Source organism: Patella vulgata, chromosome 4, assembly GCF_932274485.2.
Source record: "Patella vulgata chromosome 4, xgPatVulg1.2, whole genome shotgun sequence".
Lineage (NCBI taxonomy): Eukaryota > Metazoa > Mollusca > Gastropoda > Patellidae > Patella > Patella vulgata.
The window spans coordinates 61,257,460-61,274,787 of NC_065882.2; the positions used below are offsets into that span (position 1 = coordinate 61,257,460).

At 33.6% G+C, this 17,328-nt stretch overlaps 1 protein-coding gene across 1 annotated transcript in view; it reads right to left on the minus strand.

Moving 5' to 3' along the window:
- LOC126819185 (otoferlin) overlaps positions 1 to 17,328 on the minus strand; it is a 164,766-nt gene that overhangs the window by 52,947 nt on the left and 94,491 nt on the right. Inside the window, exons 22-30 of the mRNA XM_056100365.1 lie at positions 16,772 to 16,964; positions 16,346 to 16,605; positions 15,758 to 15,919; positions 11,533 to 11,664; positions 10,962 to 11,123; positions 10,605 to 10,776; positions 10,209 to 10,339; positions 7,914 to 8,072; positions 899 to 943 (exon numbers count right to left, since the gene is read on the minus strand). Coding sequence (XP_055956340.1) covers positions 899 to 943; positions 7,914 to 8,072; positions 10,209 to 10,339; positions 10,605 to 10,776; positions 10,962 to 11,123; positions 11,533 to 11,664; positions 15,758 to 15,919; positions 16,346 to 16,605; positions 16,772 to 16,964 — 1,416 coding nt within the window. The remainder of the gene's footprint in view (positions 1 to 898; positions 944 to 7,913; positions 8,073 to 10,208; positions 10,340 to 10,604; positions 10,777 to 10,961; positions 11,124 to 11,532; positions 11,665 to 15,757; positions 15,920 to 16,345; positions 16,606 to 16,771; positions 16,965 to 17,328) is intronic.

The following is a 17,328-nucleotide window of genomic DNA, read 5'->3' on the forward strand; positions in this document are numbered from 1 at the left end:
GGGGTTAGTGGAGTGGAATGGAATGAGACCACTGGGGATACCGAGGATGATCATTATACTGCATTGAGTATAAAAACAGACAACATTCCTTCTTAGATTTAATTTCCAGTAGTGACTATATAGTCTCAACTCATTTATCACAGGTTTCACATTAGCAGGTATTGCTATGGGTTTGGTGAATAGAATTGAAACTTCAATAGGGACATTCCATATTAAGTGGGTCAATTTTCAGAAATTTGAGAAAGTTATTTAAGACTACCAAATTTAAGCTGTATATCTTTACTAGTAAGGTAAAAATAAGATATCTGAAACTCAAGTAAATTATTGATACATATTTTGTTTCGAAAACTTATGGGTAACTCATGAAACTCAAATGCCCATATCTCAGTCAATCTTCAAGCTACAGATCACAAATTTTGCACAGTTTCTAGTTTTTACATGTACCATAACATATAGTTTTTCCAGATTTTTTGAGGAGGTCAATTTCCCACCCCTGGCCCACTTGATGTGGAATGACACAATAGGCTTCCTATATTTTTTGGTTTATTCCTGTGTTTATCCTAGTCTCAAGAAAAATTTCAGCTTCTTGAAAATGTATATAAATCCAAATATATTTTGTGCAAAATATAAACATTCCCTTGGAGAACTTGAATTGTTTAAAAATAATGGTCAACTCCATTTGTTTTAATCAAGGGCATTAATTATTTAGGAAGTGAACAAAGGCATGTTACTTTATCTGTCCCTTACTACAAGTATTGCTTTCAATTTTTAGATCAATGGAATTGGTAGTCATTAAAAAGCTTGAATACTTGTCAAAAGACACAAAGTGAAATTGTTAGTATGATAGTAAATATTATTGTTATGAACCCAACACCAAATACATATAAATAGTACATACAGAATTCTGAGCATTCACACCTTCCTTATTTTCTAAGGAAAAATTCTATTTAAAAAAAAGACGTTATTAGGCACTGATCGTACTCGCAACCAAGATCAGCGGCTGCCAGGCAGGATATGCCCACCTTTTGCAAGAGATGGATAGAGAACAAGCTAAAAACAAACAGGATTTTTTGTACAATCAGGGGCAATAATCCAGAAAGTTATGGTCTGAAATGCGCAAATATCAAAAGGGACTGAGATCTTTGGGATATAAAAATGTATTTTAAGTTTCATCAGAATCGGATAAAAATTGTGACCTCTAGATGGTCGACAACCTACGTATTGCATAGTTTTACACAATTTGCATACAAAGAGCGGCCATTTTGTTGGGCAGTTTCATTTCGATTTTCCCGAAATTCGAATTCAACATTCATTATGGTGGAATGGTGAAATATTTAAATGGTTTTTAAAATCGGAAAAAAATTGTGACCTCTAGAGAATCCGCAAGCTAAAAATGTCATTTTTCGAACAATCAGGGGCCATAATTCAGGAAGTTAAGTTCGGATATCCGCGATTATCAAAAGGATCCAAGATCTTAGGGTTTAACGGTGATATACTAAAACGTTTTTTATAGTGCTCCTACGGTTAGGACTTTTTGTTATTCGAATAGCCGTAGCTATTAACCTGTTAGTAACCGTTAACCGTATGGTAACAATTTTAAACATAAAACAGAGCTTGTCAGGAGGTGCGAGTCATTACTTGTGCGCACGCAAAACTCGCCTAAAAGGCATTACACGCGCAAAAATTTCAGGAATTCTTTAATGAAAATTTAAACTATCTATGGCCATAGTTATTTATTTACCAGGTTAACTTGGTTCATTTGAAACATTTTTTAATTCAATATATATCTACGATAATATACAAAACAATACTCTGTTTCCCTTGTACATGACAGATGGCGATAATATTACAACTACACAATGTTACTAAGAATAGAATAAAGTAAATTGGAAGACATCTATTGATTGGACAATAAAGAATTAATTCCTCGCTTGCAAGTAGAATTTTTCTGATTGGTTAATTTAACTAAAAACCAAAGTAGAATTCTTGCCAGAAATTACGAGATATGAAACGTGTTGAATGTCGTAACGAATCTAGTATAATGTCATTTTCTATCCTTTATGATTATATTTTGAATGGTGGTTACGTTTTTAAGTAAATAATAAACAAGGTAGAATATAGTTAGAAATGCCGAGAAGTATTTAGATTGGATTAACATTAGCTAAAGTCAGAACAAGGTTCGTTGACATTGCCGTATGACTACGACGAGTGCTATTAATAGTATCATTGTTTAGCAGTCGACATCGTAGGACGACTGTTACATTCTAAGATTTTCAAACATCAAATACAAAATGACAACGGGCAAGTTTTGTTATAAAGAGGAATATAATCAGACACAACTCTATGTAATGGGGAACATCTCCGAATAACCGTACCGTTGAATTCGAACCGTTTAACCGTCCAGTTCTAACCATTTACAGCTATCCGACTAGTCATAGGAGAACTAGTTTTTTAAATCGGATAAAAATTATGACCTCTATTGGGTCCACAAGCTAAAAACGTTATTTTCGCACAATCAAGGGCCATAATTCAGGAAGTTACGGTCCGATATGCTTGAATATTGAAAGGAACTGAGATCTTTGGGTTATAAACTTACATTTCAAGTTTCAACAAAATCGGATAAAAATACCATATTTCTTATGCTATTTGAGAACGAGTGGGGGCCATTTTGTCTGTCAGTTTTGGGCCGATTTTCACGAAAATCGAACTCAACCATCCTTAGGGTATAATAGTGATATATTAAAACGTTCTTTTAAATCGGATAAAAATTATGACCTCTATAGGGTCCACAAGCTAAAAACGTGATTTTTCGTAGAATCAGGGGTCATAATTCAGGAAGTTATGGTCCGAAATGCTCGAATATCAACAGGAACCGAGATCTGTGGGTTATAAACACATATTTCAAGTTTAAAACAAATCAGATAAAAAGTGTGACCTCTACAGTGTTCACAAGCTAAAAATGTGATTTTTCATACAATCAAGGGCCATAATCCATGAAGTTACAGTCCGATACATGCCAATATCGAAAGGAACTGAGATCTTAGAACGATAAACCTACATTTAGTTTTGTTGAAATCGGATAAAAATTGTGACCTCTAGAGTGTTCACAAACAATTGTGGACGGACGGACAGGGGCAACGACAATATACGTCCACATGAAAATGTGGGTGTATAAAAATAATTAGACAAAACAAGACAATTACACTGAAGTACACGCCCAATATAGTAAAAGAATGGAAAGATGAAATCTAATTAATATCCATTGCCTTTCAGCTACAATTCAGTAATATAGCCCGTTCAGACGCTTATGTTTAACTGGTTTAAAAACCCTGGGGATCGTTAAACCAGTTTAACTTTGTCGTCTGAACGCAAATGTGGGGCAAATATACCAGTTTAAAGACCCCAGCTCGTGGCCTGTCTTCAAGAAGGCTTTTTATTTTAAACTGGTTCATCTCGGTCGTCTGAATGGGTTGGCTTAAAAACCCCGGCTCCAGCTTGTTTTGAGCATGCGCAGTACGCAGTAAGTTACATTCCTGGGAAAATGTCGGGGTTAGGCAGTGCCAGTGTTATCGAAAGCGTGCAAGAACCGAATAAAGAATGTAAAGCTACCCATGCGTAGTTAACCCTAACCTCCGACCGAAGAGGTCAGAATAGTTAAACTAGTTTGGTTTATAGTACGTGTGAACGCAACACGATCCTGTCTTAAAATCCCAGGCGATTTTGAATTGGTTTAAAAATAAGCGTAGGAATGGTATATTAGTTACTGAACCTTATCTTACAATTCTGGAGTTATATCCCCTTAAATAACACTGATCATCACCATAGAATTGTGGAGTTATGACTTCAAAGTTTTCATGAATATTGATCACTTTATTCCTTGAGCAAAAGGAATGCACTATGATACAAAACACTTATCCAAAAATTGGTTTTCATAGTGTGGAGGCTGGGTCAAGCTGGAAAAAGGCACATTTAATAGATGTGTGCTTAGCAATTCAAATTTCATGAACTAGACCATAACAATCTCACTGTAAAGATCACTATACACTTTTGTAACAGAAAAGAGCACTTGAATTGTTTTTAAAACCACACATAGGGCTTACCAATTGGTTGCACCCTTACAAAATACTGCTTTTATAAGATAATGTAGTAAAGAGAGCCTTAATTTCTATTATATTAAGAAGAAAGTAAACTATTTCACTAGTAGTTGCTAATATAAGAAATCAAATGGAAAACCATATGCTAGATATATAATTCTAATAAAATGTGCATTATATAAATGAAGGAAATATAATAAAAATAATATGTACAAGCGTGGTTTAAGAAAAGACAACTCTAAATTACCTGATCTGAACATTCGGTTGGTTCCTGCGTGAAATAATGGTGTGAGTTAAAATAAACCGAAGCAAACAAAAAACAAACAGCCTGTACAATATTATCTAATAATTTCTACCATATTCTATCCTATAATATCTAAGTTAAATGCACATCCTTATTCAATTTCTTTTGAACTATATTTTTCAATAAAATCTCCCCAAACATGCATCTTACAGGATTCAAACATAATTTTTACATTTCGAGGGGTTTAAAGATAACTTCCCATGTACAAACTGTGTTATTGAATATATATTTGGCCTAAAACATATTCAAACTAATTTAGTTATCAAAATTTTGCTTTAAATCCCTTTCAAATCATCTTTTATGGCAAGGAACTACCCCAAGCTGAAAAATCTATTTTAAGCAACCTTGTTTGTTATCTGACTTGATTTGGGAGGATTCATTTTTAGCTTGTATTTGTCATTACTTGCCGTCAATTTATCCTATATATTGAAGCCTATGTAGCCTTTTGGATTATCCCCTGGCCACTTCTTTTTCTGCCATTTAATCGTCGAGTTTGTTGTAAGTTTAAGTCTCACATTGATCTCACAACCACTAGACATTCGATCAACACATAAACAAGGGGTCCTTGTGTCACTCGAACAGACATCACACAGACAGTCTCTCAGTTTGTGATACCTTTGTGATATCCTGTGCATTTCCTGGTGCTTGGGTGTTTTTCCCAGAATCCAGTATTTTTCTAATAAGACTGGGTGTGTTTTCTTTCCATATATATCAAATTTGCAATACTTATATTGGAAATAACTACAAATGTATCTTTAATCTAAATTTGGACAAATTATGTACACAGAAATATCAGAAACACCTCTGACCAATATGACTGTATGTGTCGAAACATCCATTAATTATTAAAACTAAAAAATCCCCCCCCCCCCCAAAGAAAAAAAAAAATAGAATATAGATGTACATTTTTTATAGATATAACTGATGATGCTTCTAGTGATATAACATGAGATCTTGTAAATACAATCAACAATGTTGCTAGTCTTATTTCTTGCACAGGCATTATTGCCTTGGAGATCTTCGCCAGTGAGTAAATATATTTTTGATATGCAGTTGCAATGTGTGTGTTTAAATCAGATTGTGTGAAAGTGATTTTGAAGGAGTTTAATTAGATTTAGTCAAAATAATCTATCCTGTTTAAAACAGATTGTGTGAAAGTGATTTTTAAGGAGTTTTATTAGATTCAGTCAAAATAATCTATTCTGTTTAGATCAGATTGTGTGAAAGTGATTTTGAAGGAGTTTAATTAGATTCAGCCAGGCTTGGATATTTGATACTTAGGTGAGGTTATTTTAGGTATGATAGGCATGATATGCCTACTTTTCAAACTCAAATACACATTTATTTTGATCTGGGATATAACGTCTGCTTCCACTCTGAGTGACATAGCAAACAAACTGATATTTGAATAAATATTTTATTTTAGGAAACCCGAGTACCCTGGTTTACTTTAGAAGGTGCTCCATTCCCAAATTACAATTGGTCACACCAGAGATCAAATCCACGACTGCAAGCCAGCCTTATGTATACATGGTTTATATCAGGGATGCTATTTCGCCCGTATATTCCAGACATGTTCTACGCTATTTTCAAAACGTCTGACCTTTCAATCTCCTTGATGTCAGCCGACAACATGTAGAAACTAGTCATATATGTTACATATCCTAATAGTATATAACACCCCAAATCAATATAATCAATATTACTTCGGTGGAAGCGGACGTTAAATAAAGCTATTTCACCCGCACAAATATCCAATAAATACGAGACAATGCAGACTGTTTCTAATCACACATGGTTATAATACAATAACCGAAAACTAAAGTAGAAATCTTGTGAGACGCGTGAAATAATGAGCAATGTAAAGTGACAATTTTCACAAGTAATGCCGGAGAAAAGATTCTATTTTGATGGCATATTCTTGGGTTTATGATAATATTTTGAATGGGATAGATGTTTTTAAATAAAAAAATAAACAGGCTAAGAAATGAGTACGCGTGCGGGTGCTCTTATTTTGCAGATGATGTCACTCACTCGGCATCGTGGAGCGATGGTCACTGCCCCCCAAAAATTTGGGGTGTCATTTATTCTTTTTCCTTCATCCGTATATAAGTCGAAACAGAGTATAAGACGGTAATTTTGGAGGAATATTACTGGTGCGAATTTGAAACACTTACGGGTCGGCAGTAGTCGGCACGCTTTGATTCTATTGTATTACGAAAACACATAATTTTGTAGGAATATTACTGACATAAATTTGAATACCGTACAGGAATTAAATATGAAAAATAATGAGTTGCACCTATTTTTTATTACGTACGAATTTTAATATTTTGTTGACAAGTGATTTTTAATTGTGGTCTGAATCCGACTGCTTAAATAATGAAAAGTTATGCCCCTTTATTTTCGGAAAAAATGTCTGACAAGAAATATTTTGAAATAGCAACACTGGTTTATACCCAAACAAAATCTGTATTCAGAATATGTGTAACCCTCCAAGAACTGCATCTACCTTTGCCCTAGAATTATATTTACTGTTTCACATGACCCTCCCTAATTCCAAATTGCTTTTCAAACAGAGATATCTAAGCAACTAATTAATTTTGACAAAACAAATTTTCACCATATTTCTTTTGGAAAGTAGGGACTGAACAGAATACAACAGATTAGAGTGAAATAAAATTGACTTTCTGCTATGGGCTCGCAACCATTTAATCTTAATCAAAGCTTCTTACATCTAAAACCTAATTTTAAGGTGTCTACATCTTAGGATTCAAATATTGACAAGATCTCATCTTTCTTAAAGGCAGTTTTTTAAAATTATGTCTAATACATTTCCAACATTTTTTCAGTTTATTATCTATTTCTACTTGTAACTACACAGGAGCTTGACACTAATGATAGACAAATATCTAAAGACAAATACAGCCATTTAACTGTAAAAACACTGTTTTTGCATATAAGTTAGCATCAACTTGGGTGTTTGTGGAGATGTTTGAGAGGCAATATTAATTCCCCATGTCTGTCCTCTTGTATGAGCCAATAAACCATCAATTATTTCTATTCAGTCAAGCCCCTGTGACTAACAAATTGTTTGTGAGTGTTATCATCCAATCTGTTTCAGTGTCTAACAAAAAAATATATTATCTGATTTATATATATTTCAGCTCTTTCTGACAAATATCAACTTCACTTTACTGACAGTAAATTCAAAACAACAAAATCAGTAACACGCAATCTATTAATTCACTTGAGTTGCTTTATGTGTGAAAATTCATAAACTGTCACTAAGAAGTGTCAGCTGACTTTTATAATTATATAATATATTTCTATTTTATCCCAAAAAATGGAAATTGATATTCGTACTACTTGAATCATGTTAAATTCTGCAAGAAATTACAATCTTTTTAAACTATGACCTATTTTTTTGCAACAAAGAAGCATCAAGTAACAAATTAGACTGGTGTTTACTGAACATAAAGCAGAATAGAAACCTTTGGTGCTACTTTACTTACTCGAATCATGGTTTCAACGGAGGCGAAATATTTGCTCCACCAATCCATACTCTGTAGATCTGGTGCATCATCATCTGCATCCTTCTTCTTCTTCTTTTTGGACTTCTCTGCAACTTTTCCTTCTTTCTTATCAATCTGATAATGTAAAGCGAAGCCGCCCTGGAAATGGTCGTCAGGGTTATATGTGAAATTAACAATGAAAGCAGTGCAACAGACAGCATCAAATCCAATCGTACAACTTCTACATCACATTTATATGTAGAGACAAATTCACAGAAGATAGAGAAAAAGGACTTCTGTGGTGACCATATTTCAGAGATATTTGACTTAAAATCTCCTAATAACCAAGTCATATGTAAATAAATGTTTTTTTTTTAAAAAAAAAGACTTTCATTACAAAAAATCTAATTCAATAAACTTCTGTTATTGTAGGATTATCTGTGAAAATGTCTCTTTATTTACCCTGCAACCTTGAGCACTGTCTAATATACTTTTACCAACATTTAGTGGCATAATATTTGTTTCATAGTAACTTAATTACTGCCTTAGCATCATGGTATGGATCTACACTACAGTAGGTAGTAAACCTATGGGCAGACGAGCGTACTTTGTCGCCTGATCGCTGCAATTGAAATTCGCCAGTGATTTTTTATGGCTGATCATGAACGGGAACGCGTAGCGACCGTCTCGAGAGCATACGCCACTCTATGAGTAAATTACGTCGATCACGTGACTTGCACAAAAATGGCGATTTGCTGAAAACTTAAGATTGCTGTGGTAGCTGCTATTCATTTGCTTCTAAAACTCTGGAATCGCGACATCATTTTGAGATCATGTGATATCAATGATGTTTCCCATTGGCTTATGAAAATGGTTCGCTCGACAATATACGCAGGACACGGGCAGATCAGCGGATATGCTAGTGAATTGATCACCAGCGTAAAATATTCAGCTGAAAATATCTAACATGCTAGATACGGGCGATCGGTCGGCCAAAAATATCTAACATACTAGATACGGGTGATCGGTCAGGTGAATGGTTCGCTGAGTAGAATCGTCGTCGCTGAGAACGGGTACATGGGCGATTCTGTCAAGCTATTTTAAAAATCGACGCGATTGGGCGATAAAATACACTCTTCTGCCATAGTTATAAACACAGGAGAACCACAATCACAAATATCTAACATGCTAGATACGGGCGATTAGTCGGCCGAAAATATCTAAAATACTACATATGGGCGATCGGTCAGGTGAATTGTTTTCCGAGCAGAAAAAATCTAGAGAGTCCTGGACTAATTCCTCACAAGCATGCCAGTGCAATCACAATGTCTCCCCTCAAACTATTTTTGGGGTTTAGGATGATGAAATGGGTGTGTTCAGAAACATTTTGTGGTGTCCTAACAAAACAGTGCACAATAAGATATCGGTTCATTAATTAGTCATATTTATTTCTATCAGACAGCGCTCAAGACAAATTTCTGTAATCTAATTTAAGTTTGTGGACAAGCAACAAAAACTATTCTTTAACAGCATATTAACACAGCCGGGAAAATTGATATTCAGATAAAAGCCATCACACATTGTACATGTTCACTGCAGTACATACTAATAATAGCAGTACAAAAATACAATTCATATCAGAATGTTTAACAGTTCGCAACATAAACACAATTTTACTTACTTAAGTTAATTTTCCCACACCACTGTAACTACTAAGCACAAAACAAAATGCCCATGCACCAAAATACTGTTCAAATACTATTGCACCTTCAATTTGTTTACCGGTATTATCAGATGTTTTTCAATTTGTTTTTCAATCTGTTTCTTGTTTTCTTTTGATTTATATTTTGTATTTTATATTCTTTATTTTGTCCTATTCAGTTTTACATAAAATCCTACAAATTTCATTGCTGTGCCATGTTCTTAATTGTATATTTTAAACAGCCAATGAAAATGCTGCATTCTAATCATGCCAAGACATTGTCCACTGATCTATTTATACATAATGCTGCTGATATCAGCTGTCAAATACCAGCAGCTCTGAATAAATGTAAGATCCTATGCAATGTTGAAAGTCAGAATATCAAAGACCAAATGAAATAAACATTTAATTTTGATTAGATGGCTGGATTTCAATTTGACAATTACTGAAATGATCTTTAGGTTAGGACTTAGTGTACAGGATGGCATGTGTAGTCCAATACCCAACACTGCGGCCTAAACATTTGAATATACTTCCCCAAAAAATTAACGTTACACCATAATTTGACATCAACTATTCTTTGAAATACTTACTGTGTCAACAGTTATATACTGTTCTTTGTTTATTAACGGAAGGTTTTCATTCATTGTTATTGCTACATCTTCTGATTTTTTGGACAATTGAGCCTGGTCGGCTACCTGCATAAGTTTATTGGCTGCATTACCTACAATTAATGAGTAAAACATTTCTTAAATTTCAATATCGAGTTATATAATGTATTAATAAAATGAAAGCATGACAAAACTCAAAACATTGATGTGTTGCTCATTTTTTTTGGTATAATATAGCCATACAACTTATTGCCAAACAGTTTGCCAAATTGCCATAAGTGATATCGTGTTTTACAAAGCCCCAACTACCCTAGTTGTGGTGATCAATTTACTGTATTTTCATGATGAAAATAAATTAGGTGTTGTGTAAAAGTTTACCTGGAAAAAGTCGTGTTAATGCAGCTTTAGCTTTTTTAGTTGTTGGTATAAACATGAACTTGTGAATGTTGCTAATGACATGTGTTCCTACTAGAACATATCGGCCAAAACTACGACAATCCACACATCGTATTGTTATTGGTGGACAATAATGTTCATTCTCTGGCAATTCCTACAAAATCAAACAGGAATGAAATACAAATGATCTCTTCTTTTTGTGTCATGTTTAAACCTCACTTCATCAGGCATTCAGAAGATAAATAAATAGAGAATCTCATAAATATCTGTTCTATAGCAAATATATATACATGTGGTTATCCTTTTTATTTTTTATCTCTCGAAAATATGCACACTTACCACATCAAAGAATTTAACAGGAATACTGAAGTTGGGATTTTTTTTACAGTTTAATATGACAGCAGATTGTAGAACATGACCGGCACATTCTATATCTATACGGGGATGATCAACACTCTGTAGCTGTACTCTTTTTAAATCTCGCACTCCCCAAAATAAAACCTACAGATAGAAACAAAATCGAGCCCTTGTACAATCACATTAGTCCATCAGATTGTTTAATAAAATAACAGTGCAGCGATATGGGTTACTGAGGTATCAAGTACCACCCACTTTTCCCACTACTCCCTTAAAATGTGAAATTAAAGAAGTGATTAAGTTTGAGGAACATCAGACCCACATTTTCCACTCCGTGACAAGTGGATCCAATAAACTGATCCAAGTATTTATAAGATTAAGCATGCTTCATTTCCTTTCTTACTAGATGCTTTTATTTTGTAACCACCTTGATTACTTGAGCATATAAACAATATTATCACATACATTTTTTCAAGATATAAGGATGTTTAAAAATTGAAAAGAAAATATTGTTTTAACCTTCTAGTTGGACATATACAGTTACAAATAATACCTCTACTCTGTGTGTACTAAGTATGGGTCGAATTCCTTTAGGTACTGGCATGATTGGTCCACGATCTTTTTCTAAATCTGGTAATTCCATTGGCGGAAGCTCCGCTCCACTTCGATCTCCAAATGGAGCCAGCTGCGAAAATTTAAAAATCAATAATATAATCAAACCTTTCCTAATTATGTTCAAAGTTTAAGTACATATACAATAAAATTCAAGACTCATTCTCAAATATTAATTTTTTTGCATGTCAATTAATTTTCTTATTGGTTTTAATTTATTTTAGGATTTTATATTTTAAACAGAAACATTTGCTTTACTTCGGCATTTACATAAAATATATGTTCAACTTATTGTTTATCTGTAATGATCACAGAAAGTCTTATTGCCAAATAAGCCCAAAATAAATTAAACAGGTTACAAGAGTCAACAACTAAGTGTATAATGAAATGGGGTTAAACGTCCTACTGTACTGCTCCAACTGGGCTAGGGGGATTGGATCGCCGAATGGTTAGCATGTGCTCACTGTATCATAAGGTCTGTCATTGAGTCAACTGGCGTGGTTTCGATTCCCCACCTGGTTGTACGTGACAAAGAGTAGGGTCACCTGTCCAACCTTGTGGGCTTTCTCCGGGTCCTCCCACTGCTAAAGACCCCTATGCGCAAGCGAATTATTGAAATAAAATTGAACCATATATAAGTTCCGAAATGACCTGTGAAAATGTGTTGAGTGGACGTTAAACCCCATTTCTCTCTCTCTCTCCAACTGGGCTAATGAAGACAAGCATATGCCATACAGTGTACTATGAGGGGTATTTTGCCCGGACAGCAGCGCTATGGCCTACTCTTATATTGAATTCCAACTGTCAAGGGATCTTTTATGTGCATGCCAATGTGTAGACGGGCCCTCTATCCTGCACCACTGACATACTCGTCCATTAAATGCCTTCCAAGACAAACACATAATGGCGACTACATTAAAACTTATAGGTTGTTAAATAAAGAGTTTCCCCATGAAATATCCTGAAAGGTATGTATGTTTCGTAAAAAAATTATTTTTGCTGGTAGACTCTTTCGAATTGATGGTAACGGACAAAGGAGGAAATTTATCTTTTATACAGCAAAACACTGTTCGGGAATCATAATTTAAGCAGGAAGACAACAGTTTTTTAAATTCTGACAACACTTATTAAAAAGGTAGCTTGTGAGAATATCAAAGAAAATTCTAAAATACGGCAAAAAATGTGATTTAAACTTAATCATAAGAAAGGGATAATCAGTGATTTTTTAACAAATAACTGTAATGTGAAAAAAAACCAAACTAAGAACAGTTGTTAATCAGCACTGCCTTAAAAACGCAAGAAATATTTTTAAAAATCATCAAATCTGAGGGAAAAAAAAGCTGTTCAAATTTATTTAAATAAAAGAAACACAAAGGAAAGCAACAATATTTTTCTATCATAATGGTTTTTAATGTAGGCATACATCACAATGATAAAAATATATGTTGAACATTCTCTGTGATCATAAAAATTAAAACAAATGTGCTTGTTGCAATAAACTATTCAATACTGAAAAAGAATTATTGGTATACCGAATAAAATTCTTTCAGGACATGAATGAGAATCTTTCAATTTGAGACATGGAGGATGTGTGTTTGCCAGGCAATTAAACAATTAATGCCCATATAAGCTATAATATAAGTCGTCCAAGCAGTCCTCAAGGGTTTTAGGTAATGGGTGCAATAACAACAGATCAGTAGTGCTTGGGTACCTGATCCTGATTCAAAATAATATGTGTATTTCATGCCATGACTTACTAGTATTACCTACAACTAGTGCTCCTACGACTAGTCGGATAGCCGTAAACGGTTAGAACTGGACGGTTAAACGGTTCGAATTCAACAGTACGGTTATTCAGAGATGTCCCCCATTACACAGACTTGTGTCTGATTATATTCCTCTTTATAACAAAACTTGCCCGTTGTCATTTTGTATTTGATGTTTGAAAATCTTAGAATGTAACAGTCGTCCTATGATGTCGACTGCTAAAAAATAATACTATTAATAGCACTCATCGTAGTCATACAGCAAAGTCAACGGACCTTGTTCTGACTTTAGCTATTGTTAATCCAATCTAAATACTTCTCGGCATTTCTAACTATATTCTACCTTGTTTATTATTTACTTCAAAACGTAACCACCATTCAAAATATAATCATAAAGGCTAGAAAATGACATTATACTAGATTCGTTACAACATTCAACACGTTTCATATCTCGTAATTTCTCGCAAGAATTCTATTTTGGTTTTTAGTTAAATTAACAAATCATAAAAATTCTACTTGCAAGCGAGGAATTATTTCTTTATTGTCCAATCAATAGATGCCTTCCAATTTACTTTATTCTATTCTTAGTAACATTGTGTAATCGTAATATTATCGCCATCTGTCACGTACGAAGGGAAACAGAGTATTGTTTTGCATATTATCGTTATATAGAATTAATAAATGTTTCAAATGAACCAAGTTAACCAGGTAAATAAATAACTACGGCCTAAGGTAGTTTAAATTCTCATTAAAGAATTGTACATGTCTGAAAAAATTCCTGAATTTTTGCGCGTGTAATGCCTTTTAGCTAGGCGAGTATAGCGTGCGCACGAGTAATGACTCGCACCTCCTGACAAGCTCTGTTTTATGTTTAAAATTGATACCATACGTTTAACGGTTACTAACCTGTTAATAGCTACGGCTATTCGAATAACAAAAAGTCCTAACCGTAGGAGCACTACCTACAACTGAATTTTCTGTATTGTAATGTAAAGAAAAGAAAATTGTAGTTCGGCAAATTGATCAACACAGTCTTAATAATTCAGACAATTCATTCTAAGCTGTAGGCCTATCGGTCTGTCTTTGATGGTGAAGGAAAGGAATTTAAACTGTCATTACAAAGCTAGAGTATAGAACTACAGCACATTAGGGGGCTGTTCAATAATATTCAAGATTTGAAATAATAGCAAAAGGACAGGCACAATCAATTCAACTATTTTCTTACATACAAGGTCACAATGATATAGAACTTTTCACTTTTCACAGTACTACAAAGCAAAATCAAAATACACAGTTGCTCGAAACACGTAATATTTTCATTAAAAAAGAAAAAAATCCTAACAAAATTCATGTGCCAACTTCAAAAAGAAAGGAAAGAAAATATTTGCTTGACCCCTAAATCCCTTTACTACTTCCATACATTCAAAATAACACCTTGCTTTTACTTTAAATATCTGAATGTTATAGGGTTGAAAGGTCAAAAGAAAAAAGAAGAAAAGAAAAGATTAAAAGAAAGTGAGGCTTTTTACCAGTGAGATTTTGTAAGTTTTTCGAGCGTAAGGTGGTGTCATATATGCGCTCCGTAAATCACGCTCTTCAAATGGATACTATTGGTAAGGGAGGTAATAAAATAATTAAATTTCTAAAAATACCTTTATAATAAAAGGACCAAAAATTATTAAATTAACAAAGTAATACAGAAAACATCAATTGATAAAATTACTATTGTTTTGACTTTATCAAAAACACAATTAATATATCTAATAGTAATATATAAATAGGTTTCATAGTTGACTACTACAAGTATCTACAGCAGAATAATTACAAATCATTCCACCTTTTAATGTTTAAAAAGAAAAGCTACTAATGATTGGGAGAGGAATATGGTGGCCAACATTAAGAGAATATTTGGTTTTATTTTTATCATTTCAAAATGTTCATTTGTTGGTCATATATGAAAATCAGAGTTTTAAATATCAGTAGAACATTATTTATGGATTGAAAGGATTCCATTTCATTTAACAATAACATGTTAATTCATAATTCTTGTCATCAACCCAATATTCTATTAACTGTAACCTAGGAGCCTATCACAAAGTTCCACAAGTTACATATGACAATAATAGCATGCAAAGCAAGCCTTTATGATAAAGTTTTACAAACTTAAACATGTATTTTACTGATCAAATATCTTAGATATTTGAACATCTCAAACCCATAAATTAACTGAGGTACTCATTTGATTTAAAACTGTTTTGATTAAAATTAGGGACCACACAACAACACCTTTAATTCTATTTCAAACAAATAGTCCCAGTATACATATTTTAGACATTTCAATGTACTCATACAAACCAGTAACTCACTGTCATATAAGAAAGATTATAATAATACGTGTACCTGTAAAAGTTCAAATGCTGCCAGTAATTCGCCTGCTCTATCTGATCCCCGTGCTATATCCCACCATTCCAAACGTGGTGGAAATTTTGGAGGTTCATACTTTTCAATGCATTGCTTGACTACAGGTTTGCATAAACAGCGACCAATAAACTCTGACTTTCCCTGGTAAAATACTTGTATTTATTAAGGGGAAAAAAATAAACGAAAGTATCTGAAATCTTGTCAATACTTTACTTACATAATTTAAAGAGGCATTATCACTTTCATCAAGAGAATGCGACTTAAAAATAACCAGAACCACTCCACTTTTTTATCGAAAATCCTCCAAGTACTGACCTATTTGAAAATAGCTTCCTTTAAATTACTTGCAAAAATAATAAAAATGTGAATGACTCACAAACTAAAAGGAGCACAGTCTTGAATTTAGCCTACAATCTTGATTAAGCACCTCCAATTTCGCTGTGTAGACAAATTTTTAGGTTGAGATATATTGGGTGAGATAAGCTCCTTAATAAGTTATATGACTTTAGCATTAATATTGACTGAGATATGACCATTTGAATCAGGGTACACTTTTGCAACACTTACAACATTATCTTGATCGAAGATTTCTACTATTATAGTTGGTGGATTATTTACGATATCTTCTATTAAACCATATACATCTACTTCATTTAATATCAAAAACTCATCCCAAGTCGGACTTAATGTCTCTTCTATAACCTGAGTGCTGATACTCTGAGCACCAAAAGCGATCCGTGCAAAAGGATCTGAAAGTCCAGAAGCATCGGAGCCTATTAATTGTCTACCTTGATACATGTGAGCTCTTAACTGAAAAGTCTGCTTTTCTGAAAAAGATGTAAATAATTTATGTAAAAAATTTGGTTCTGCTTGACATCTCCACCCCATCCAAACTTGTACACAAAATTGACATAAAAAAAAATACAAGACTAACACAGCAAAATCACTTTTGAATAAACTACCAAAATCAGTTTGTGTTAAACATAGGCTTACCAGAGTAATATATAAATGGTGGTGGTACAGCTTGTGTTTTAGTTGAATGTTTTAATGCCTTTGTCTCTTCATAACCTGCTGGTAAGCCCTTTAAATAGTCTTTTTTATGCTTTAACAAACCTAACCAAATATAAAGTTGAAGTTTAGCCTGTATTGTCCAGCCAGATTCACCATCAGCTTTCTTTCCCGGTAACTAGAAGAACAAAACAAATGCATGATATGCCTTAACTGTGTATGATTATTAGTATTACCACTGGGCCATATGATGTTATGGTTTTCTTAAAGGCCTGATGCTAGTCCACATTAAAGATTGGTTATTTAACATTTGATTAAGAAAACAAGATCAAAATACCAATGCTATATACACTGCTGGATGCATTGTGTGTAGAACTGATCTCTGAACTTTTACTAACTGGCTTCTGTGTTAGAATATCCTCAAATCACGCAAAATATTCATGGAAACTCTTGAGAAATATATGTGTTATCAGTAGTCGCTTAAACCCATCAGTACTTGCACCGTACGTCAGTATTCCTATAAATTGTCAGTAATAATCATA